This window comes from Myxine glutinosa, chromosome 14, assembly GCF_964187855.1.
Source record: "Myxine glutinosa chromosome 14, kmMyxGlut1.1, whole genome shotgun sequence".
Taxonomy (NCBI): domain Eukaryota; kingdom Metazoa; phylum Chordata; class Myxini; order Myxiniformes; family Myxinidae; genus Myxine; species Myxine glutinosa.
The window spans coordinates 22,356,836-22,382,355 of record NC_136274.1 but is presented as its reverse complement, the minus strand read 5'-3'; the positions used below and the strand labels follow the sequence as shown (position 1 = coordinate 22,382,355).

At 48.6% G+C, this 25,520-nt stretch overlaps 2 protein-coding genes across 2 annotated transcripts in view; one reads left to right on the top strand and one right to left on the bottom strand.

Annotated features, from left to right (window-relative positions):
- Positions 1–25,520, bottom strand: part of CHM (CHM Rab escort protein) — a 1,037,168-nt gene that overhangs the window by 202,043 nt on the left and 809,605 nt on the right. The gene's annotated exons all lie outside the window — the stretch shown is intronic.
- The window catches only part of LOC137439471 (dachshund homolog 1), a gene marked incomplete in the record, with an annotated part of 165,664 nt that overhangs the window by 77,755 nt on the left and 62,389 nt on the right, over positions 1–25,520 (top strand). Inside the window, 1 exon segment of the mRNA XM_068135240.2 lies at positions 14,504–14,647. Coding sequence (XP_067991341.2) covers positions 14,504–14,647 — 144 coding nt within the window.

Sequence of the window (25,520 nt, the reverse complement as noted above, 5' to 3'; positions counted from 1 at the left end):
CAGGGTAAATGCCCCGTTGCTAGTGGGGTAAGCTAGAAGGGGTGCGGATGTTAGACACCCCTTCAATTTTTGGAAGGCCTCGTGGCACTCCCGTGTCCAATTAAATCGCGTCCCCTTCTCCGTAAGCCGGTGGAGGGGACGGGCCAACTCCGCAAATTTCGCCACAAAGCGCCGGTAGTAGGAGCAGAGTCCCAAAAATCCCCGCACCTCTTTGATGGTACGTGGTGCGGGCCACTCCTCTACCGCTTTAATTTTGTCTGGGTCCGTTTTTACCCCCTCGCAACCGATGACGTGGCCTAAATAGGCCACCTCCTTGGCAAACAAGGTGCACTTGCTCGGGTTCAGCTTCAACCCTGCCTGTCTGAGGCACCCGAACACCTGGTCCAAATTAGCTACTGCCTGGGGGAACGTTTGGGCATGTATCAGGACGTCATCCAGGTACACCAGGCATGATTGCCATGGCATGCCGCCTAGTACATGCTCCATCAATCTTTCAAAGGTGGCGGGGGCGTTACACAAACCAAACGGCATCACAGTAAACTGATACAGTCCCTTACCTGTGGAAAATGCCGTTTTCTCCTTCCCTGCCCTATCCATCTCCACCTGCCAATACCCACTCTTGAGGTCCAAAGTCGAGAACCAATTTGAGCCCGCAACGGCATCGAGGGTGTCATCAATTCTTGGCAGGGGATATGAGTCCTTGAGTGTCACGTTGTTTAGCTGGCGATAGTCCACGCAGAACCGCGTGGTCCCATCCTTCTTTTTGACCAGCACAACAGGTGACATCCAAGGACTTCCCGAGGGCTCGATCACACCTGCGTCGAGCATTTTTTCAACCTGCTCGTCAGCTTCCGCCCTCTTGCTCCAAGGGAGCCGTCGGGCGGCCTGACGAATAGGCCGGGCCTCACCGGTGTGGATCTGATGTTTCACCAGGCCCGTACGTCCAATATCCTCGGTGGACAGGGAGAAGAGGTCCAAATGGGACCCAACCAGTTTGTGTAAGGCCTCCCTCTGGGTACCTCCCAACTCTACGCTACTACGATTTACCATCTCGCAAATGGGATCGGGCCAATTCCTACTTCTTATTGAAGGCTCCCCCCGGGGTCGGCTCGGCTGGACGTTCTCGCCCCTCACTGTCGCGACTTCCTCAACTGGGGTGCAGCCAGCTACCCTCGTGCCCCTTACTATAGTGCGTGGTTCTGTACTCATATTTATTACTCGGACGGCCACTACCGGTCCGTCCGTTTTTACAAGGGTGCGGCCCACGATTAAACCCGGTATGGACTGCGCTGCCACCGGTTCGACCAGGCCGCAGGACTCCTGCCACGTTGGGCGAGCTGCCCACCGGGCCGGCATTATCGCCTCGGCCCTTGGGGGAATGGTCACGGCCTCGGAAGCCTCCAGCTCCGCTCTCTCGGCCGTGCTCACTCCCCCTAACGGCAGCTCTTCTACTCCCACCTGCAGGATCCCCCGGCACAAGTCGATTTTACAACCGCTGGCAGTCAACAAATCCAACCCTATTAAACATGGGTCGCACACCTCCGCCACCCAAACATCTATCTCCCTCCTTACTGACCCTAACTTGAGGGTCACAGAACCACGCCCTATGATCGGGGCCGTTACCCCGGTAGCAAGTTGCAAACTATAATTTTGCAGGCGCTGGATCTTATCCCAGCCACCTGCGCTCGAATCAAGGACCACAGGGCTGATGATCGTGGCGCTAGCTCCTGTGTCCACTACGGCGTCTACCCCCACGCCGGCAATTTTGCATCTAATTGTCAGGCTACCGGTTCCAATTTGGCCACAATAAATGACCTGTCGCGTCAATGAGGGCTCTCCTCCATCCTCTTCTGCCGAACACCGCCCTACGTGCCCGACACCTTCTAGTTTCCCGGGGTCTGGCGGGGGGGTGTCTGGGGTCGGCTAACCCGCTCCCCCCTGGGCGGAGTTGAGGACCTCAACCGCCGGGGATCATCCCGGCGCGTGGCTCGACAGTGCCGCGCCAGGTGACCCAGACGGTTGCAAGTATAGCACCTCACCTGATAAGGTGCTTGCCTCCGGAATTCCAAATTTCCCCCCCTGTAGGTCCGAATTGGATTACCCGCTCGTGGTCCACCGCGGGCCACCTCCGGGGCCGCCTGCCATGGTCCAGGTCCCGCCAGGCGCTGGTCCACCAGCCTCCGGACCATGCCCGCCAGGTCAGGACTCACGTCGGGGGCGGGCCCCCTAAGGGGTCCGCCCTCCATCGGGGGTCCCACCTGGCGGACCGCCATTGCGAGACGCTCGCCCCCCCGGGCCAGGGGCCTCGCTGCTTCCCAACGGGCCGCAGCGTCAGCCGCCTGGGTCAGAGTCTGCGGGCGCCACATGGCGAGCTGTTGCCGGAGCTCAATATCCGGGAGGGCCTGGATAAAATGGTCCAGCGCCAGGCTTTCCCGGGAATCCGCTGCCATGCTAGCATGTGCGATCCCCACTGCGCGGCGAATGTCGTGGGCAAGTTCCCCGATGGCTTCCTGGGGCTTGCGTTTTCGCAGCGCAAGCTGAGCTTTAACAAGCTCGCTCTGCTGTTCAATGCCGAATCGATTAATTAGGGCGTCGCGGAGGGCTGGCAGGGTGAGAGCACCCGCTGGTAATGCCGTCAGCACCTCCGCCGCCGCGCCGCGCAATGCGGCCACCAGGTGTACTCCACCTTCGTCCTCACCCCAACCGTTGCCCTTACACACACAGTCAAACTGCGCCAGGTACGCGCGTAGATCACTCTTGCCGTCATACGGCGCGAGTGGGACCTTGTGGGACCACCTCGTATGCGAGTCGTTGCCCGCCTGCCAGACCCCGTGCGTCGCCCCTTGCGGGGTCAGCGCGGGGCCGAACCGGCCGGGTCCCCACAGTACATTACCCCCAAGGGGCTCTCGTGCCTCCCCGGTCCCTCCAACAACTACCCCTGTTGGTGTCGATGCATGGGTCACACCTCCGCAACCCGCTACCCATTCCATACCACCACAACCTTGCTCACCCACACCTCGCACCTCTCGTTCCATACCCTCCGGACCAGCCATACACCTCACTCTTGGCCTCTCACGAACATCCGGGTCTATCTCGACCCCCAAGCTTATTAAATCACCTGGCGCATCATACGCACGACCATATTGGTCACCACTTACACCGGGTCCTCTTTCTCTTCGCTTCTCCTCCATCACCTGCGAATCCCTCATCCGGTTAATGAGCACATCATCACGATCCGAACACAGACTTTGGACCAATTCTTTTACCTCCTCCTTTATCTCTTTCTTATCCTCTCTCCGTCGCTTCTTAATTTCGCTCACCCCTTCTTCCACTTCTTCTAATTTCTGCTTCACCGCCTTCATCTCCTCGTGCGCCCCTTTAAGTTCTTCCTCTAACTCCACTTTATTTTTTTCTATGTGCTCCCGCACCTCCCGCTCTTTAACCTCCATCACCTCTACCACTTTGTTCATTTTCCTCGTCAGGTCCTCATGTACCGTCTGACACTCTTTTTTAATTACCCCTACGTCCTTTTTCATCTCCTTCTGTGTCGATTTTAAACCCTCTATTACCGCTGTGTTCTTCTTTACCTGGTCCCCCAACTCCTTTTGTCCCACTGTCAGTTGTTCTACTCCCAGCGTCAACTCCTCTATACCCCCTTGCAATTTTACAGTCCCCTTTCTCACCTCCTTCTCCATGCGCTCCTTACAGTGCCTCACCTCCTCGCGCACTCCTCCGACCTCCTCACTCACACCTCTTCTGATCTCCTCTCCCATCACTTGCATCTCCTGCCCAGATGCCACCCTCATCTGCTCCATTTCCTCCCTGTGAGCATCCAGTTTGGTTTCTACCCCCATTCTGACCCCCTCTATCTGCTGCCCCATTTGTTTAACTTCCCTTTCCGCTTGGTCCCTCATGTCCCTCAATTTGCCCTCCATCCTGTTTTCTAACCCCTCTAACCCCTTTTGCATCCCTTCCATTTGATTCTCTTGAGCGGCCATTCTGTTTTCTACCCCCATTAACCCATTTCTCACCTCTTTTATCCCGTTGTCTAACCCCTCACCGGTACTCCTCGCTTCGTCCCTCATTGCCCCCATTTGGCCCTCTAATCGCTCACTATCAGCCCTCATTTGCTCACTCTGAGCATCCATCCGATTCCACATTTGTCCCATACTGCTTTTCAAACCTCTAATTTGGTCTCCCAATTGCTCACTATTCTTTTCCATAAGGGCCGTCATTTGCATAAAAAAAAGATTCAAATCCCCCGGTGGCGCTACCACGGTCGCGGGCGTGGACGCCGTGGCCATGTGCGAGGCTCCATTTTGCGCGCCCGTAACCTCGTGCGTGACGACGCTATTTTGCGAATCTGCTACCCTCACTGCTTCGCTCTCCTCTTGTCCCTCAATTTGGTCCTGGATCGACCCTGCCTCACTCTCTTCTACCGGAACCCAGCCGTCTTGGTCTGCCATAGCGCGACTTTCAAAATTCGGGTTTTTATTTTTTTTGTAAAACACAATTAAATTTCGCTGTTATAATTTCGAGCGCGTGAAACGCGCTCCGGATCGAATCCCACTTCCCAGACACCAAATGTTACTCTAATAGTACAATTGGTGTTCCAAAATTTGGGCCTAACAAATTTAGTCCCAGGTCCGAATCCAACTCCTCGACACCAAATGTTACAGACGCGGTTTTGGATGTTAGTTTACCGAGCGGTTTGGTATGACCGCGTCTGCACAGTTTACCCGATTCCACTCGAATGTTGGCCAAATCGCGCTATGCTAAATCAATTAAGGAAAGGACACAACGGCTGGGTTAGATGACACGACACCAGGGGTACAGTTCTCAAGACCTCCGGAGGAGGTTATAATATTTGTATGCAGAGCGTTGAGATTACAAGGACAAGAGATACAGCATAGGAAGGTAGGCACTTAGACACACTTATCTTATTCCCGACAGACCACAGATAAACGGGACAAGACTGACTCACACAGGGATTGATGGCAAGGAAGGGCAGGTAGTCGATGGACAGCACAAGGTGCACCTTGGCTCAGGGACAGGATAGCGCGGTCCAAAAGATGCAGGGAGGTATCGTCGCGCTGGAGGTGGCGTCTGGTTCTCTTCAGGCTGGGGGCGCATCTGACGTCACGTCCGGTAAGTCGCTGCGTATATCCGGCGGGGAGTGACACGCCCTCGGCTCGTTAGCTCCGCCCCAGATGGAATCGGCCCGTTGCTTCTTATTGGGTGCGGGGGGTTACCGGGCTCCGCCCTTGACGAGGGGCCGACAGTCAGCCCCTTCGTGGTAACCCCGTCGGAGCACGTGGGCAATGGCGGCTAACCAAGCCGGAGTGAGGACGCACACTCCCCGCGCGCTGTTGTTGTAGTTGTTGTTGTTGTTGTAGTTTCATGAGGAAGATGGGAGGAGGTATGGGAAGGTCCTAAACTCACTACTGGTGCCATACAATCACATTCTGGTGCAACGAAGAGTCAGAATTAATGGAAACGAGTCCTTAACTGACATAGACTAAGAATAACTAGCAAGATGTCCTATAGTTGTCTACGTGAGATGCGGTGAACCTGGGCACGACATTTAATGGGGGAAAAAGGGGAAGGTCGGTTCTACAGAGTGTTGTTTACAGACAATGGGACTAGGGAATGGGGGATTGGGGATAGTTGGGGAGTATTGGGGAAATAGGGGAATATTTACAAGCGGATATGGATGGAGGCCAAATCCCATATCCGCAACAATATATATATATATATATATATATATATATATATATATATATTGATTGAAGGAGCTGGGGCTCCCACGTCGATCGGAAGAATGGACGCGACAAAAAGCTGGAATTCATCCGAGTTGCTTTAATCAAACCAAACACTCAGGCACTCTGAAAACTCCGTTTATCGGGCAGCAATATATATACCTATCATCCCGGAGCGTTTGCCCAGGCCCGGCGAGAGGGGGCGTGGCCCAGCGTCCTGGCTGCGGCCTGGCAAGTTGAGGGCGAGCCTGCCCGGGCGTCCTGGACGAGCCCGGCATGGTGCTCGCGCCGCGTCCTTGATAGGTGCAAGGAGATTGTGAAAACCCAGCGGCAGCCGCTACACACGTCCCCCCAGAATCGACTTGCACCGGCAGGGTCAATTTGAGGGGGGTCCTGATGACCCGGCCGAAGCGACCCCTAGCGGGTCGTGGGAGGGGGTCCGGTGAGGTGGTGGGCGGTCGAGTGGGGGGCACCGTGGACGGGGGGCGGCCTCGCCGCGGCGGAAGGGCCACCCGTGGTGGGTGGTCGACGTCCACGTGCGCCGGCTTGAGGCGGTCCACCGCAATCCGGTCCGACCTGCCGCCGATGTCGATGACGAACGACTTGTCGTCCCGTCGCAGCACCCGGAAGGGCCCGTCGTACGGCGGCTGGAGTGGCCTCCGATGTGCGTCGTGACGCACAAAAACATACTCCGCTGTGCGAAGTGCTGGGGGGACGTAGGACTGGGGGTCACCGTGGTGGGATGTTGGCACGGGGGCAAACCGTCGGGCGGCCTCCTGGAGGTCCGAGCGCTGGTGAGCTGCGGACCAGGGACTGGTAGCGTCGGGCACGAATTCGCCCGGGACGCGTAGCGCCTGGCCATAGACAAGCTCGGCGGTGGATGCCTGGAGGTCCTCCTTGGGGGCCGTGCGGAGGCCCAAAAGGACCCACGGCAGCCGGTCGGCCCAACCGCCGTCTTGAAGGCCGGCCATGAGCGCGGCCTTCATGGAGCGGTGGAATCGCTCGCACAACCCGTTTGCTTGGGGGTGGTAGGCCGTAGTACGGTGGAGCTTGACCCCCAGGTTGCGGGCGACCGCGCCCCACAGCTCGGAGGTGAACTGTGGTCCGCGGTCTGACGAGATGTCCGCCGGTGCGCCGAAGCGGGTGACCCAGGTGGCGATGAAAGCCTGCGCCATGTCGGCGGTGGTGGTGGAGACGAGGGGAACGGCCTCCGGCCACCTGGTGGTCCTGTCCACCATGGTGAGCAGGTGTGTGAACCCCCGTGACGGGGGGAGGGGGCCCACCAGATCCACGTTGACGTGGTCGAAACGTCGTTCGGGCACGGTGAAAGGTGCCAGCGGGGCCTGGGTGTGTCGGTGGACCTTGGCCCGTTGGCAGGCCGTGCAGGTGCTGGTCCAATCGCGGACGTCCCGACGAAGGGCGTGCCAGACGAATCGCGCCGACACCAGCTTCTGGGAAGCTTTCCGGCCCGGGTGGGAAAGGCCGTGGAGGGAGGCGAAGATGCGGCGTTGCCAGGTGACGGGCACGATGGGGCGAGGCTGGCCTTGCGAGACGTCGCAGAGCAGGACAGTGTCCGCGCAGGGGATGTCGGCCAGGCGGAGGCCCGTGTCCGCCGCCCGGAGGGCTTGCACCGTGGTGTCGGTGGTTTGGTCCGCCGCCATAAGCGCAAAGTCCACGCCCAGGTGGACCGCGTTCGCGCTGGCCCGGGAAAGACAGTCGGCCACGGCGTTGTTTTTGCCGGCGACGTGCCGGATGTCCGTGGTAAACTCCGACACGGCGGAGAGGTGGCGCTGTTGGCGGGCCGACCACGGCTCCGTGACCTTGGCCATGGCGTAAACCAACGGCTTGTGGTCGACGAACGCCGTGAAAGGTCGGCCCTCCAGGAGGTGGCGGAAATGGCGGACGGCCAGGTGTAGACCGAGGAGCTCCCGGTCAAACGTGCTGTATTTGAGCTCGTTCGGCCGGAGCTGCCGGCTGAAAAAAGCGAGTGGCTGCCAAACCCCGTTCACCCATTGCTCATGTACGGCGCCCACCGCGTAGTCGGAGGCATCCGTGGTGAGGGCGATGGGAGCGTTGAGCACCGGGTGAGCGAGCAGTGTTGCGTCGGCGAGGGCCCACTTTGAGCGTTGGAAGGCCGCATCCATTGCTGCGGACCAGGCGATGTCGTGCTTGGCCGGCTTGCCCCGGAGGGCTTCGTAGAGGGGCCGCATGAGTTGAGCAGCGCGGGGCACGAAGCGGTGATAAAAATTCACCATTCCCAGGAATTCCTGCAGGGCCTTTATGGTGCGGGGACGCGGGAACGTGGTGATGGCCTCGACCTTGGTTGGCAGCGGCACGGCCCCGTTCTTGGTGATGTGGTGGCCCAAAAAATCAACGGCCGTCGTGCCGAAGTGGCATTTGGCCGGGTTGACGATGAGGCCGTGCTCGCTGAGGCGCCCGAACAGTGTTCGGAGGTGGAGGAGGTGCTCGGCCCGGGACGTGCTGGCGATGAGGATGTCGTCCAGGTAAACGAAAAGGAACGGCAGGTCACGCAGCACGCCGTCCATCAAGCGCTGGAACGCCTGAGCCGCGTTCTTGAGACCAAACGGCATTCGCAAGAATTCGAATAAGCCGAACGGCGTGATGACTGCCGTTTTAGGGACGTCGGCCGCCCTGACAGGTACCTGGTGATATCCCCGTATGAGATCAATTTTCGAAAAAATGACCCGTCCCGCCAGACGGGCGGAGAAGTCTTGGATATGCGGGATCGGGTACCTGTCGGGGGTGGTAGCGTCATTGAGATGGCGGTAGTCGCCACACGGGCGCCATCCACCCCCTGGCTTTGGCACGATGTGCAGTGGCGAGGCCCACGCGCTATCGGAGTGCCGCACGATGCCGAGGTGCTCCAACGCGTCGAATTCGGCCTTCGCCACGGCGAGCTTGGCTGGGTCGAGGCGGCGGGCCCTGGCGTAGACCGGCGGGCCCGTGGTTGGTATGTGGTGCTCGATCCCATGCCGTACTGCGACGGCCGAAAACGTCGGCCGCGTGAGGGCCGGGAACTCCGTGAGCAGGCGAGCAAACTCGTTCGCCGCCGGGACGGTGCATGCCAGCTCGGTCGGCGCGGAGCTGCTCAATGTGCATGCCAGGGAGCTGAAGGTTTCGGCGTTGATTAAACGACGCCGTTGGACGTCCACCAGCAGTCCGTGTGCGCAGAGGAAGTCGGCGCCTAGCAGAGCCATGGGCACGTTTGCGGTTACAAACGTCCAAGCAAAGCGTTGGCCGCCGAAGCAGAGGGTGACGTTGCGCGGGCCGAAGGTGCGGATGGTCGATCCGTTGGCCGCAACCAAGGAGGGGCCGCAAACCGCGGATTGCCTGTCCTGGTCAGAGGCGGGTATGACGCTCAGTTGGGCGCCGGTGTCGCACAGGAAGCGCCGTCCGGACGCTTTATCCGTGATGAACAGTAAGTTGCCCGTGTGGCCGGCGCTCATGGCTGGTAATGAACGCCGGCCCGGCCGTTTCCCGGCCTGCCGAAGGTGCACGGGGGTCGGCATGTCCGGGCCTTCTGTCCGAACCTGGCATGATAGTAACACCACGCTTGGTCAGGTGGAGGCCCCGGTCGTCGTGCTGGAGGTGGTCGGCTCGGTGTAGCGGCCGCCAATTGCGTCGGCAGTTCGGTCGTCGACCGTGCCGGGTGCTCGGGCGCCATGGGTGTTGCGTCGGACGGCGGTGGGTCCCATGTCGCCGCTGCGATGCGCTGTCCTGCGGCGGAGATCTTGTCGGCTTCTCTGGCAAGGGCCCGGGGATCTGTGATCGTCGTGCTTGCCAGGGCGAGGCGTACCAGGTTAGGCAGCTGACGGAGGAACAGCTCCCGGAACAGGAATGCCGGAGAGTGCTCGCCGAGCAGTGAAAGCATGTAGTCCATTCGCTCGGAAGGGCGCGTGTCGCCGAGCTCAGGCAGGTCGAGCAGGCGCCGTGCGCGTTCCGCCGATGGGAGGGCGAAAGCATCGAGGAGAAGCTTCTTAATCGCGCCGTATTTGTCAGCGGCTGGCGGGCTCTCGAGGAGGCTCAGGGCGCGGGCCGCGGTGGCCGAACCGAGCACAGCTACCACATGGTGGAAGCGGGTGTCGTCGGCCGTGATGCCTCGCAGGGCGAACAGGGACTCCGCCTGTGCGAACCAAACCGCCGCGTGAGCCTCCCAGAAGGTAGGCAGTTTAAGGGCGACTGCCGTGTCCATGTCGGTAGGTCACCAATGAAGGAGCTGGGGCTCCCACGTCGATCGGAAGAATGGACGCGACAAAAAGCTGGAATTCATCCGAGTTGCTTTAATCAAACCAAACACTCAGGCACTCTGAAAAGCCCGTTTATCGGGCAGCAATATATATACCTATCATCCCGGAGCGTTTGCCCAGGCCCGGCGAGAGGGGGCGTGGCCCAGCGTCCTGGCTGCGGCCTGGCAAGTTGAGGGCGAGCCTGCCCGGGCGTCCTGGACGAGCCCGGCATGGTGCTCGCTCCGCGTCCTTGATAGGTGCAAGGCGATTGTGAAAACCCAGCGGCAGCCGCTACAATATATATATATATATATATATATATATATATATATATATATATATATATATATATATATATATATATATATACATACATATAAAATTACAATTTACGTTCTCCAGCCTAATGAGCGCATGCTGTGACGTCACCGTCACATACGTGCGCTTTGCCTGCCAAGCTCCGGAAGAGCCATCCGACAGTGCGTAATTTAGATCTTAGTTCAGATACTATCATAAGTGCATACAAAATCTCACAGTTACCGACCTGGTTTCGCCCGGTTTTGCCTTTTGCCGTCGCATAATGACTGACATATATATATATATAACTAAAAATAGGTAGCTCAGGAGTCATATTATACCAACAACCAACAACAACCACCTTTAGAGGCCATTTTTCCCTGTAGAGCAGGGGTTGGCCTTTTTGGGCACCGTGGTCCCCTTTTTGAAGCAATGTTTTATGGCCGGATGCCCTTCCTGCCACCAACCCTGTTAGTCGCTTCTTGCGACACACAGGGAATTACCAGTGAACTGGTACTAAATTTGCCGACCTCAGAAGGATGACAGGCCAAGAGTCAACCCCCTGGTGTTAATTCAGCGATTGACCGGGATTACGAACCCAGGATCCAAGGATCCCAAGCCGGCACCCGAACCGCTAAGCCAACACCAGTCTAGTCATATTATACCGTGATTAAAAAATGCAAACTGAGCCGTAAAGAATAAATGTTCTTTCTATACAACCTGACTTTTCGGAAGACTGCTATCTTCCGTCCTCAGAGGTAATATGTACAGTGCATTCAGAAAGTATTCAGACCCCTTCACTTTTTCACATTTTGTTATGTTGCAGCCTTGTGCTGAAATCGTTTAAATTTATTTTTTCCCTCATCAATCTACACTCAATGCCCCCAAAATGATAAAGAGAAAACAGGATTTTAGAAAGTTTTGCAAATTTATTAAAAAGAAAAAACTGAAATATCACATTGACATAAGTATTCAGACCCTTTGCTATGACACTTGAAATTTAGCTCAGGTGCCTCCCATTTCTCTTGACCATCTTTGAAATGTTTCTACACCTTGATTGGAGTTCACCTGTGGTAAATTCAATTGATTGGACATGATTTGGAAAGGCACACACCTGTCTATATAAGGTCTCACGGCTGACAATGCATATCAGAGCAAAAACCAAGCCATGAGGTCGAAGGAACTGCCTGCAGAGTTCAGAGACAGGATTGTGTCGAGGCACAGATCTGGGGAAGCCTACAAAAAAATTTCTGCTGCATTGAAGGTTCCCAAGAGCACAGTGGCCTCCATAATTCTTAAATGGAATAAGTTTGGAACAACCAGGACCCTCCCTAGTTCCTCCATTATGACGTCGTAATTCGACAAGTACAAAAGTTCATCCGATCAAGATGAAATTCCTTGAGCATAATCTCGGTGGAGGAAAAAAAAAATGATGACGTCATTGGTCACGTGGTTCGGCAGCCATATTTGTTTTAACACAAAAGCCTTAAAAACCACTGAAAACGCATCCGGGTGAGGATCTGCAATCTCTGATTGCTCTTTCTTGTTGCCCTTGCCTGAGGAGAGGGTATTGTATTTGAGTCCGTTTGTTTGTTTGTCTGTTTGTTTGTTTGTCTGTTTGTTTGTTTGTCGGCACAGAATAAATATGATTTTCTCTGCAACCGTTGGTCCGATTAACAGGAAACTTTCACCATAGGTGCAACTCCCACTGCAGAATTTTTAGTGATAATTCTGACGTCATAGGTCACGTGGTTCAGCCACCATCTTGGAAAAACCGAAACACTTTGCACCTCTATATCTCCGAAAGCGCTGAATAAAAAAAAATTGAGACGTGGCTCATTGTAAAGAACTCTCCATGGGGAATAAAATATGTTAATGATGATGGCATAGGTGCCTCCATTATGGCGTCATAATTCGACAAGTACAAAACTTCATCCGATCAAGATGAAATTTCTTGAGCGTCATGTGGGCATAAATTAGTGGAGAAAAAAAAATGATGCCGTCATCGTTCACGTGGTTTGGCCACCATCTTGGAAAACCAAAAACATTTGCACCTCTATATCTCCGAAAGTGCTGCATAGAAAAAATTGCGACATGGCTCATTGTAAAGAACTCTCCATGTGGAATAACATCTGTTAATGATGATGTCATAGGTGCCTCCATTATGACATCATAATTCGACAGGTACAAAACTTCATCCGATCAAGATGAAATTTATTGAGCATAATGTAGGGTTAATTAGTGGAGAAAAAGAATAATGATGACGCCATCGGTCACGTGGTTCGGCCGCCATATTTGTTTTAACACAAAAGCCTTAAAACCACTGAAAACACATCCTGGCGAGGGTCTGCAATCTCTGATTGCTCTTTCTTGTTTATTTTGGGTTTTTCCTCCGACTGTACATAAGTTAATTTATTTTGTGTTCTCCCTCTGACTGTACATAAGTTAATTTATTTTGGGTTTTCCCTCCGACTGTACATAAGTTAATTTATTTTGGGTTTTCCCTCTGACTGTACATAAGTTAATTTATTTTGGGTTTTCCCTCCGACTGTACATAAGTTAATTTATTTTGTGTTCTCCCTCTGACTGTACATAAGTTAATTTATTTTGTGTTCTCCCTCCGACTGTACATAAGTTAATTTATTTTGTGTTCTCCCTCCGACTGTACATAAGTTAATTTATTTTGTGTTCTCCCTCTGACTGTACATAAGTTAATTTATTTTGGGTTTTCCCTCCGACTGTACATAAGTTAATTTATTTTGGGTTTTCCCTCTGACTGTACATAAGTTAATTTATTTTGTGTTCTCCCTCTGACTGTACATAAGTTAATTTATTTTGTGTTCTCCCTCCAACTGAGCCCTGGTGTTAGGCTAGCGGCTAGGGTGCCAGCTTTGGATCCTAGGATCCTGGGTTCGAATCCCGGTCGATCGCTGAATTAACGCCAGGGGGGGTTAAAATCAATAAAAGATTGTCATAAAATATTTTCTTAATCATTTGGCTAATATCAAAAATAAACCACTCGTGCTTCATCCGAAGAAGTAACTTTTGGAAATTTAATTAAATAAGTCATTAATAATAATAAAAATTAATCAATATATTCATCAATATATAATTAATCGATTAATTGATTAATAAATAAATCTAAAATACCCTTTACAGAGAAATTAGTCAGTTGTCTGCTTTACTATTGGCTGCGTGACGATTAATATCGATACACATTTGCTTATGTTACTTTGCTGTACATTGGGCTCTGTTCAGACTCTCCAGGAGCTCTTGAGGATTGATGGACATATGAGCTGAAAATTGAATCCAGTAGAAGGAAAAATATAAGGTTTGTTTGCCTTAAAATGGAATGCAATGAACTCCATAGAGATTGAGATTATGCCATTATTAAGGATGGTGTTGGATCAGACATCTCTACAAGGTATTTCCCACGATGGAGTCCTGTACTAAAGGTCCTGTCAATTGACCCAGAATCAGCCTTCTCTTTTTGGCATTTTCAGCACATCTTAATATTTCTCCCCGAAGCCACATGAAATCTGCTCAAAGAGATGATGCGAACCGGGCTCATTAGCCGTAAGTTTGGAGCAACTTCCATACTAAAGAGTGTCGGTATTTTTTTTAAATTTCATTTCCCGAAGTGGTTTTACGAAGGTGGTTGTACCTGACTCTTCATAGGTGCTCACCTTTTGAACCGAAATTAAAATCCAAAGTGTCAATTGCCCGGCGTGGTAATGACTCTCGAGTCAGGGCAGGAATTTGTATTTTGTTCAGGGTGTGCGCGATAGCTCGTGTTCTAGTCTGTTATCATTCATGTCATTGATAACTGACGATGTGCTAAGTGAATGTAGGTACCGGCTACCATGGTGACACTGAATAAGCAGGAAGTGGAAATGTAAAGTGGGTGCTAGGGTTAGTTAGGGTGACCAATAGGATTAGTGAAGGCCTTAGCGATATCGCTACGCTAATGCTGAGGTTCGTCTTGTTAATGAGCAACGGAATTAACAATGACCTATTCGACCTATACGGGTAATTGATTTGTTTCTATATTTTATTCCCTTATTTGATAATTCGCAAAAAAAACAAAAAAACATGCAATGCTCCTCCATGAGCCTCAACTTTGTATGAATGATGAAAAGACACATTTTGTAGAAGTTGACAAGTCTCCTCTTATTTCGTTTTCATTCTCACTGAACACAGGCTCAGGGGTTGCATCAGCCTTCTCCGAGGCCCTCAAGATGAAGAAAATCAAGATGGAGGCCATCAACGGTTCCCAAGGCAATGGTTCTCATGGTTGCCACAGCAACGTTGAGCCTGAAAATGGACAGGCGAGCGCTGGACACAGTGAGAGAAGCCATTAATGATTAATTACTTATCTCACTTAGGTTTCTTACTTGAGAAGAAGCGTGAGTGGTGTCGTTGCATGACGATGAATGTGCAAGTTACAAGTGCTTCTGGGTTCATAAGCATTGGGAGGGTCCGGTGGGAAGACCAAATAGTGTGCCTTTTGTAACACGCGATTCATTCTGCATCGAATTATGACCACTTAGAACTGTGATGGCTTCCTCATGGACTACCCAAACTAAAAAAAAAAATCAGAAAACATTAAAACTTTCCTTAAAAACAAGGTGTAAGACTATTTTGTAGGTTTACCAGCTTTGGTGGCATATTGGGAGTCTGCTAGGAATCTGGGAGGTCGTCGGTTTGAACCCCATCTGGGGGTTAATATATATATTTTATTTTTTAATGGTACGTTGAAATTTTTTAGCCGCGTCGCGAGATGCTGGTCATAGAGTGCCCTCTGCTGTTGTTCTTGTTCTTGTTCTTCTTGTTCTTCTTGTTCTTCTTGTTCTTCTTGCAGAGAAGACAAAACCTCAAAGCTCCACCCATTCTGGGAACCATAGCTCCACCCATTGTGGGAGAGGCTTCATATAAACAAATATCCACCATTTTATTAACTCGCATAGCTTTGAGGCCTGTTTTGTAGGCCCGTGGTGTCTTTCCTCTCTCACACAGTTTTATTTCAAATCAAATTCGATATATCATTTCATTTTTCACAGTCGCTAACATACTTTTAGACTCGGTTGAAAAAAAACGGGAAGAAAATGCGATGAAAGTCGCCCTTTATAGAACGAAATGAATTCTCAAAGACCTGTAACTTCAAGTCCATTGAGATTTTTTTTTTTTTTAAATCGCGGCATGGTCAGTCATACACCGCCCGAAATAACAGAGGGGAAAATGCCGAGATATATATATTTTGTTTAAATCGCGGCATGCTGTCATACACCGCCCGAAATAACAGACGGGAAAATGCCGAGATATATATATATTTTTTTTTAAATCGCGGCATGGTCAGTCATACACCGCCTGAAATAACAGACGGGAAAATGCCGAGATATATTAAAAATTCGTCCATTTGATGACAATCGTCATGATGAAATATTTAATTTATACGTCGTCACAATAATGTGGAGAGAGGAGCATAGCTTCGTTCACGTGTCGCCACACACAGGAAATTGCCGAGATATATTTTTTTTAAATCGCGGCATGGTCAGTCATACACCGCCTGAAATAACAGATGGGAAAATGCCGAGATATATTAAAAATTCGTCGCCACACACGGGAAATTGCCGAGATATATTTTCACTTTGCACAAAAATAACATCAAGTAATCGAATCAATAGGAATGTCCTGTGCCTATAACATCGACGTTATAGGCACAGCTGCATCTGGGCATTGTGTAACATCGACGTGGCTTTTGTTTTAATTAAAACTTTTTGTACTTGTTATATAAAAAACTTACATTTTTAATTGGAGTGGTTAGTCATTTTTAAATGGTACGTGCTACTACCTTGCTTGACGCTACCTTGCTACTACCTTGCTTGACGCTACCTTGCTACGACCTTGCTACTACCTACTACCGTGCTACTACCTTGCTTGACGTTCAGCACTTGAAAGGCTAGAGCACGGACAAACAACCATAGGTTGGTAATAATAGCACAGGCTTTATTGGGCCTAATGACCTCCTTCTGTGAAGTTTCTTGAGAGGGAACTCTTATTTATTTATTTATTAATTTATTTATTTACTTACTTACTTATTAACTAACAACACAACACAACAACAACATGCATTTTAAGGCCATGTTCCCTGCTAGAGCGGGGGTTAGCCTTGCGGTCCCCATGACAATCTTCTCCATTTTGCCCTATTTTCTGCATCTCTCCTTGTTAACCCCCTTGCCCGCATTTCTTCTTCCACCATCTTTAGCCAAGTCTTTCTCGGTCTTCCCCGTCCTCTACTTCCTTCTACATTAACTTCCATCACTCTTCTCAACCAGTCACTTTCATCCTTCCTCAATACATGACCAAACCATCTCAACCTGTTCCTCTTCACAGCATCAATCACAGGCAATATTCCCATCATCTTTCGCAATTCATCATTTGTCTTCCTCTCTCTCAACGATACTCCGCACATCCATCGAACCATTCGCATTTCCACCCTTTCCAGCCTTCGTTGCTGCTCTACGTTCATTACCCATGTCTCGCTCCCATAAATCATAACACTTCTCACACATGCAGCATACACCTTTCCCTTCAGCTTCAGCGACACTCTCCTCCTCATCAGCACGCCACTCAGTTCCCGAAACTTCTTCCATGCACATCTCACTCGAGCAACCGTTGCCGAGTCTGATCCACCTTCTCCATTCAGCATGTCTCCGAGGTAGGAAAATGTTTTCACACCTTCCAGCTTCACGCCGTCTCCAAGATCCAACTCAACATTTCCTCCATCTGCAGCTCCCTCTGTGCACACCTTACATTTGAATGTAGCTGCCACACTGGTTAATGACCCTCTCAGACCACTACATTTTTGATGAACCCACTCAGCACACATTGTACATTGAATGGAGTTGGTCAAAAGCAGGAAGCTTATTCATATTGAGATCAAAAGGTCAACATTGGCCAAAGGTCAACAACTTTGTGAAGTTTCTAAAATCATCAATTTTCATCCAATTTACTTGAAATGTGAACAGGATTTGCACATCAGGTCACTGAATTCAACCACCAATTACTCTTGAGGTTAACATTGGCCAAAAGGTCACCATAGACCAAAGGTCAACAACTTAGGTGCAATTTCTAAAATGCTCAATTTTCATCCGATTGACTTGAAATTTGAACAGCATTTGCATATAATGTCACTCAATTCAACCACCAATTATTTTTGAGGGCTAAGGGTCAAAAGGTCAACGTAGACGAAATTTCTAAAATTGTCAAATTTCATCTGATTGACTTGAAATTTGAAGAGGATTTGCATGTCCGGTCACTGAATTGAACTACCAATTATTTTTGAGATCAACATAGGCCAAAAGGTTAACAACTTATTTTAGGGACTTTGCAAGTATTGTGCGATGCACGACATATTTCTTGTTTATTTATTTATTTATTATGACACCCAATGTTGTCATATATTATTTACGGACTACAAGTATTGATATATACACTTAAAAGTTGCTAAGGTCCCCCATCAAACCATGAAGGTGCTGTGCCAGGTAATTCAGCATAGGTGTTCATTCTTTCCTCACCAGTTTCCATCCAGTGTCACACATTTTCCCCAACCGTGGGCGGGCTTACTGCCGTCTTCTTTGGCAAAGAAGTCACGTTTTTGGATCGGAAACCACTTGAAAATGGGGAGAAAATGGACGTGCCCTTGTAGGTCTAATTATAATAACTTCACCTTTCACATTCATACCAGCACAATTGATTTGTTTGCAGCTCCTTTTATGCTTTTCAAAAAAATAATAGTTTCTGTAAAAATAATGCATGCTATTGAAGTGTAGGGCATCCTTCAGAGGGGGTGTTACGTCCATTTGGCTTGCGGACATCATGAATATCCCACCGTACCCATTTTGAAAGGAATGGGCCGTCTTGTGCTGCCACTCTGGTCATCTTCCAAATTCCTGCCCTGATCATCCGGATGGCACCACATTAGTGGCATGGACACGCCCCTCCTCCTCCAAATAAATTATGCAACCAGCAGACCGAAGCTGTGTAGACCAGAGTAAATACCAGCAAACAGTGTCCATCGCAGAATTCCTAGATTCATAGATCTTCCCTCTCCCGAGGTAATTGGTTAAAATTCCACGTAACCATGCATGCTGCGTTTATTGTTTTGGAAGCAACTTTTATTCCCCTTTGATTTCCCATGAGAAACGTTTGTTTGGGCCAGTGACCCATGTAATGACGTCATACTGGTGCACCGCCGGTCACACCTTTTGTGGTATGAAATATTGCACAGTGTGCCAGAACTCTAGCATCGGTTAACAATCGGAAGCACTTTTTCTCGTTTGTTTTTTCAAGAAGCACCACGACATTGGGTGTCAGGCAGTCATAATCGACTTGCGGAGCGAACAGAAAAGAAACGAAGGGGTCAAAGGCAGCAAGAAGAAAGCCACAATTAGTAATGCATTACATGATATTGGGGATATTGATTTTTACGACCCTCAAGGTTTATTCTCAGTCTCCCAGGGTTTCGCCATTTCACCTCCTAAATGCGCACAGAATGCAGCTGCAATGGCCTGTTTTGCTCGTCTTGTTATCGGAAACCCGCGCTCTCCACCCGATTTGCTTCCTGCCTTTCATAGGTTCTGGAGCAGCAGCCTTCCTGCAGCCACAGGAGCTGGCGGAAAACAAAAATGAAAGAGAAAAAAAACACTTTATTGTACATCACAAAGGGAGCTGCACGTGCGTAGGTGCAGGCTCTCACCTCACTCGTGCTCCTTCACCCACCACCGTCCAGCCCTCCCGCCTGCTCCTTTTCCCAATACTCCATGTCCTCCGCCATGCCACGCTGGATCTTATCCCTTCATTATAAGTGTTCCACACCCTGAATGAGCTCTTCCATCCATCACGTTCTCCAGCCTAGAGCAAGGCCCATTGGAGAAGCCATACAATAATTCCATTGCTGTGTTAATGTGATGGCGAAAGAGATCAGAGAGTAATGGCGACAGGAATCGTGAACATCTGATATAGACTTTCTTTAATGTCACTGGGACAATCATAACAGGACTTTACTCTATTTTACAACGTCAAAGGGAATTGGTGTGCATTGGGTGTTACATATACACTACTCACAATAAGTTATGGTTATTGGCAGGTTCTTCGGTGTGGTTGATTTTGTGTATTAATTATGTTGAAAAAAGTTGTTGGTCCTAATTCTATGGTTATTATTGAGTGTGAAAAAACACAGCATTCTTGATTTCAATAGCATAACCCCTATAAAAATAAAAATTAACTCACTCCCACAATATCCCTAACTTATTGTGAGTAGTGGAGGAAGAACAGACATGAGAGAGAGAGAGAGAGAGAGAGAGAGAGAGAGAGAGAGAGAGAGAGAGAGAGAGAGAGACAGAGACAGAGACAGAGACAGAGACAGAGAGAGAGAGAGAGAGAGAGAGAGAGAGAGAGAGAGATTTGCGTTCAGAGCTCATGCAAGCTCAGGCAAACATATGTTCCCAGTTTAATGTCGCTCAAATCCTCATCTCTGCAAGTCCATGGTTTGAACTACAGTCGACAAGATAGAGCATTTTGAAGAGAAAGCACTACCAAGACAGATAAGGGGAAGGTAAAAGAACGCCAAATAACACCAAAAAAAAGAATGCCAAATAACACATTTATACAAATAAGAGCAAAGTATCTGAGAGAGAGAGAGAGAGAGAGAGAGAGAGAGAGAGAGAGAGAGAGAGAGAGAGAGAGAGAGAGAGAAAGAGAAAGAGAAAGAGAAAGAGAAAGAAAAAGCTCTCCAAAGTGTTGACAACTACTATGACAACAATAATTAGGAGAAAGTGTTAAACAAAACAAAACAACAACTAGAACGCCACTCAGTAGAGCGCATACTCCCGCCGTGGGTCAAGTTGGAATAGTACGATTTCACAAAAGTTTGAGGGAATAGTTCAGTGACAACACAAGACAAGACAACACAAGACAGACACTGCACAGATATATATTTGGAATATATAGAAGATAATGTTTAAAAAAAACAAGGCAATTTCACTTACATTTTCGGATTCGGCGTTCAATTCTATATAAGTGAGTGTATTTTGAGGCATGTGTGACTTCAAATAAAATTGTAAGCCAGGAAAACGTTCGTTTCATTCCTTAGGGATACAACATGTAAAACTGGCCCAAACGTCAAAACAAAACTCGCTCATTTGAAGTCGTGCAAGCTAATGCGACCACTCGTTCTTCTGGGAAGAATCCCGTGCACATGCTGGTCACACTTATAACTCACCTAAGTCTTTATAAGTTCTTCAAATACTGACACCGCGATTGACATTCGCTGAGGTAAATGTTGATATCTCTTCTGAGGTTTAAAAAAAAAAAAAAAAAGTTTTAAAGCTTTATACGTATCAAACGATACATTTTATGAAACGGGGAAACCGAATACACACTTTGGTGGTTTTAAAATGACAGAATATGTCTTTATTAGAAAAAAAAAAACCTTGAAGACGACGCTGCTAATACAATACACCGCTCTAACACATAACCACGAGTTTAAACTACATTTACAACAAATATGAAAACTATTTTCATATCACAATGTTAAATATAGAATATATAGAAGATAATGTTTAAAAAAATGAGCCCTATCTTCCAATGGTAAACAATCCTTCAAAAAATTCCTGGATCCGGAATAATATCCTGAGCTTCACCAAAAACTAATCAATTCTTCCTTATCCCAAGGGCAATCATCCCACCAACTTTCATCCAAATCCGCTCAGAACTTTTCCAGATATCTTGTTCACAAACACACAAACACACACACACACACGGACAGGACACGATCGAATGCATTACTCCCTAGCGGGAGTAACAATAAGCAATGCAACTGGATCGGCACTCGGTAGATAGCACACCTCCACTACGCTGAACAGTTGACGTTTCATATCCACTGATAGACCAGATCTGGATTCGGACCTGAACCAAAATCGAATCAGCTTGTTTTTGGTACCGAACCAACGAATCCACCATGTTTTGTCATAAGTCGTTGACAACTTTTTCAAATAGCTTCCGATATATCGTTTTGGCCCCATCTTTTAATAGTGAAGAATCACCTAAAAATTAAAAATAAATTGTCGTATTTGGATCCAGATCTTCACCAAAACAGAATCAATTGGTCCTTGCCACACACCCAAGCTGTCCACCAAGTTTCGTCCGAATCCGTCAGTAACGTTTTGAGATACCATGCTATGTGAAGTTTAGGCCTTATCTTTCAATGATGAAGAATCATTTATATAATTCCAGCATTCAGATCCTGATAGTCACCAAAATCTAATTGTTTCGTCGGCATCACACACCCAAACTCTCCACCAAATTTCGTCTGAATCCGTCCACAACCTTTTAAGATAAGCTGTTTACAGACACACAGAAAAACAGACAAACAGACGCGGACGAAACCATAAACTTCCGCCCACCTTCCGTGGCGGAGGTAAAATAGTTGAAAAAAAAAATAATAATACATGACAACAAAACCAAACATGTACTTTTAGCCAAAATGCCAAAATACTTGGTCATGCAAAGTCATGAAAAGCCTTTGAAAACGCGAAACATGGTCCTTTAAATCCCAAAGGTGATGTCGGAAAATTAAGGTGCACTTGCTGTTTCTATATCAAGAACAGCTTCCAATACAAAAGGTTAGAAAAATCAGAACATCATGGAAAAACTAAAATACATACATTTTAACCCTGAGACTGAAGTGTAAAGTAAAACTTGTCCAAACAATACACATGCAACTTAGCTCTGGATAGGACTCTGGATAGGATAGGACCACATCAACCTTACCTCTGGATAGGATACATCAACCTTACCTTTGGATAGGGTGCATCAACCTTACCTCTGGATAGGGTGCATCCACCTTACCTCTGGATAGGATACATCCACCTTACCTTTGGATAGGATACATCCATCCACCTTACCTTTGGATAGGATACATCCACCTTACCTCTGGTTAGGATACATCCACCTTACCTCTGGATAGGATACATCCACCTTACCTTTGGATAGGGTGCATCAACCTTACCTCTGGATAGGGTGCATCAACCTTACCTCTGGATAGGATACATCCACCTTACCTTTGGATAGGATACATCCACCTTACCTCTGGATAGGATACATCAACCTTACCTTTGGATAGGGTGCATCAACCTTACCTCTGGATAGGGTGCATCCACCTTACCTCTGGATAGGATACATCCACCTTACCTTTGGATAGGATACATCCACCTTACCTCTGGTTAGGATACATCCACCTTACCTCTGGATAGGATACATCCACCTTACCTTTGGATAGGGTGCATCAACCTTACCTCTGGATAGGGTGCATCAACCTTACCTCTGGATAGGATACATCCACCTTACCTTTGGATAGGATACATCCACCTTACCTCTGGTTAGGATACATCCACCTTACCTTTGGATAGGGTGCATCAACCTTACCTCTGGATAGGATACATCCACCTTACCTTTGGATAGGATACATCCACCTTACCTCTGGTTAGGATACATCCACCTTACCTTTGGATAGGATACATCCACCTTACCTCTGGATAGGATACATCCACCTTACCTTTGGATAGGGTGCATCAACCTTACCTCTGGATAGGGTGCATCAACCTTACCTCTGGATAGGATACATCCACCTTACCTTTGGATAGGATACATCCACCTTACCTCTGGTTAGGATACATCCACCTTACCTTTGGATAGGGTGCATCAACCTTACCTTTGGATAGGGTGCATCAACCTTACCTCTGGATAGGATACATCCACCTTACCTTTGGATAGGATACATCCACCTTACCTCTGGATAGGATACATCCACCTTACCTTTGGATAGGGTGCATCAACCTTACCTCTGGATAGGGTGCATCAACCTTACCTCTGGATAGGATACATCCACCTTACCTTTGGATAGGATACATCCACCTTACCTCTGGATAGGATACATCCACCTTACCTTTGGATAGGGTGCATCAACCTTACCTTTGGATAGGGTGCATCAACCTTACCTCTGGATAGGGTGCATCAACCTTACCTCTGGATAGGATACATCCACCTTACCTTTGGATAGGATACATCCACCTTACCTCTGGTTCGGATACATCCACCTTACCTCTGGATAGGGTGCATCAACCTTACCTCTGGATAGGATACATCCACCTTACCTTTGGATAGGATACATCCACCTTACCTTTGGATAGGATACATCCACCTTACCTCTGGATAGGATACATCCACCTTACCTTTGGATAGGGTGCATCAACCTTACCTCTGGTTAGGATACATCCACCTTACCTTTGGATAGGGTGCATCAACATTACCTCTGGATAGGATACATCCACCCTCTGAGGTCATGACTGATCCATGGTCTTACAAGCTCACTTCCTGGTTTCCCTCAACTGAGATGCGGTTGTTTTTTTCTTTTAATCAAAAAGAAGGTTAAACAATCCAGACAATACAGCAAAGCTAAACGTATGCACTATAGCTGAAATATCAAAGTAAGGTACAACATAAAATTTGTTCACACAATACACACGCACTTTTGACCCAAATAATGAAATGCATATTCATACAGGAAACGTTCTGTGCCTCTGCTAAGAAACACCTTTTTGTCCCCCGGCCCTCCGACAATGCTGAAGATGGGGACATTGAAATGAGCTCCGACTGACCGACCGATCATCCGTCCATGGGCTTTTGTGTCCATGATATTTCAAAACCGTTGAACATTTCGCTTTCATAATGCAGATACCTATTCCTCATTACATGATCTCAACATGATTAGATCAGAGCTGTGTTTGACTGAATTTTGTTGCCATGGCAACCATCTCGGTAACTTTCCTTGTGTTCATGATATTTCAAAAACCGTTAAAGATTTCGCTTTCCTATTAATACACCCACACCCAATCAATACATCCACACCTTGGCCTTGAAGACATGATGCATCGTCATACATGACGTGCTCACTGTTTCTGCCTTAATATCACCAGTAGGCCAGAAACTTTCAAATGCAATAATTTCTCCTTGTACTGTTTGTCTCCACATCGCTTGAGGAGTGTTTTAGCAAAAGCCTGATTTGCATAACCCTACATGCCATTGGTGGTGTTAGAATGGGTTAACCAATCAATGCGAGAGATTGAGAGAGAGACACCCAAATATGAAGATGTGATTAGGTTAATTTGTGGGGTCACCCGTGGGAATCCCACGGGCATGGAGGTCTATCGTTGCGATCGGTGCAGCCGTTTTTGCGGTACCCGGGACAATAACGTTAGGCGGGAGTCCAAATCTGAAAATGCTGGAGACCAAAGCTGAAATTGGAAAAACAATATAGCCTATTTTACTCCAGGGGGTCCCAGGATTACCCACCCAAAATTTCGTTGCGATCGGTTCAGGCGTTTTTGCGGTACCCGGGACAATAACGTTAGGCGGGAGTCCAAATCTGAAAATGCTGGAGACCAAAGCTGAAATTGGAAAAACAATATAGCCTATTTTACTCCAGGGGTCCCAGGATTACCCACCCAAAATTTCGTTGCGATCGGTTCAGGCGTTTTTGCGACGGACGGACAGACAGACAGACGGACATTTGGTGAATTATAGTACGATTTGCGAGAATATAAACGTCAAGTAAACAGAATAACAACTACAAATACATGATCGGTCACTTAATCAATGATGGAAAAAGTGGATACAAACTCTTTGGGAGCATTCCATGATCGGATTTACTCCCTTTAAATGCAGTACTCCGACAATAGTCTTCCGAAAAAAGGAGGACATAAGAGGAGCTCCAGGGAAGAAGACACCAATAACATAATGGTTCACGCCAAAGTTTGCCTAGCACTGGACATCTGAAAGGGATAAAATGATCGACTCTCAGCATTGGGTTAAAATTCGAGAAAGGTCCAACGCAAGCAGGATAAGGCAGATGTGCAGTGCTGGGGGCAGTCCACCGAAGCTAATAAACACAAAAGCACAGACAGATGGCTGCAGCTACCGGGCTCTAGTCTCGGGAACTGCCAGGTACCCAGGGATATCTAATTTGGCAAAAAAAAGAAAAAATTTCTGCAATGTGATCATTCACTTACATGGTTGAAGATGAGAGGATGGCCAGGTTTTTGGTGGAGCCTTAGGTTTGAGTATAATGCACCATTTTATGTGCCAATGAGAGACCGAA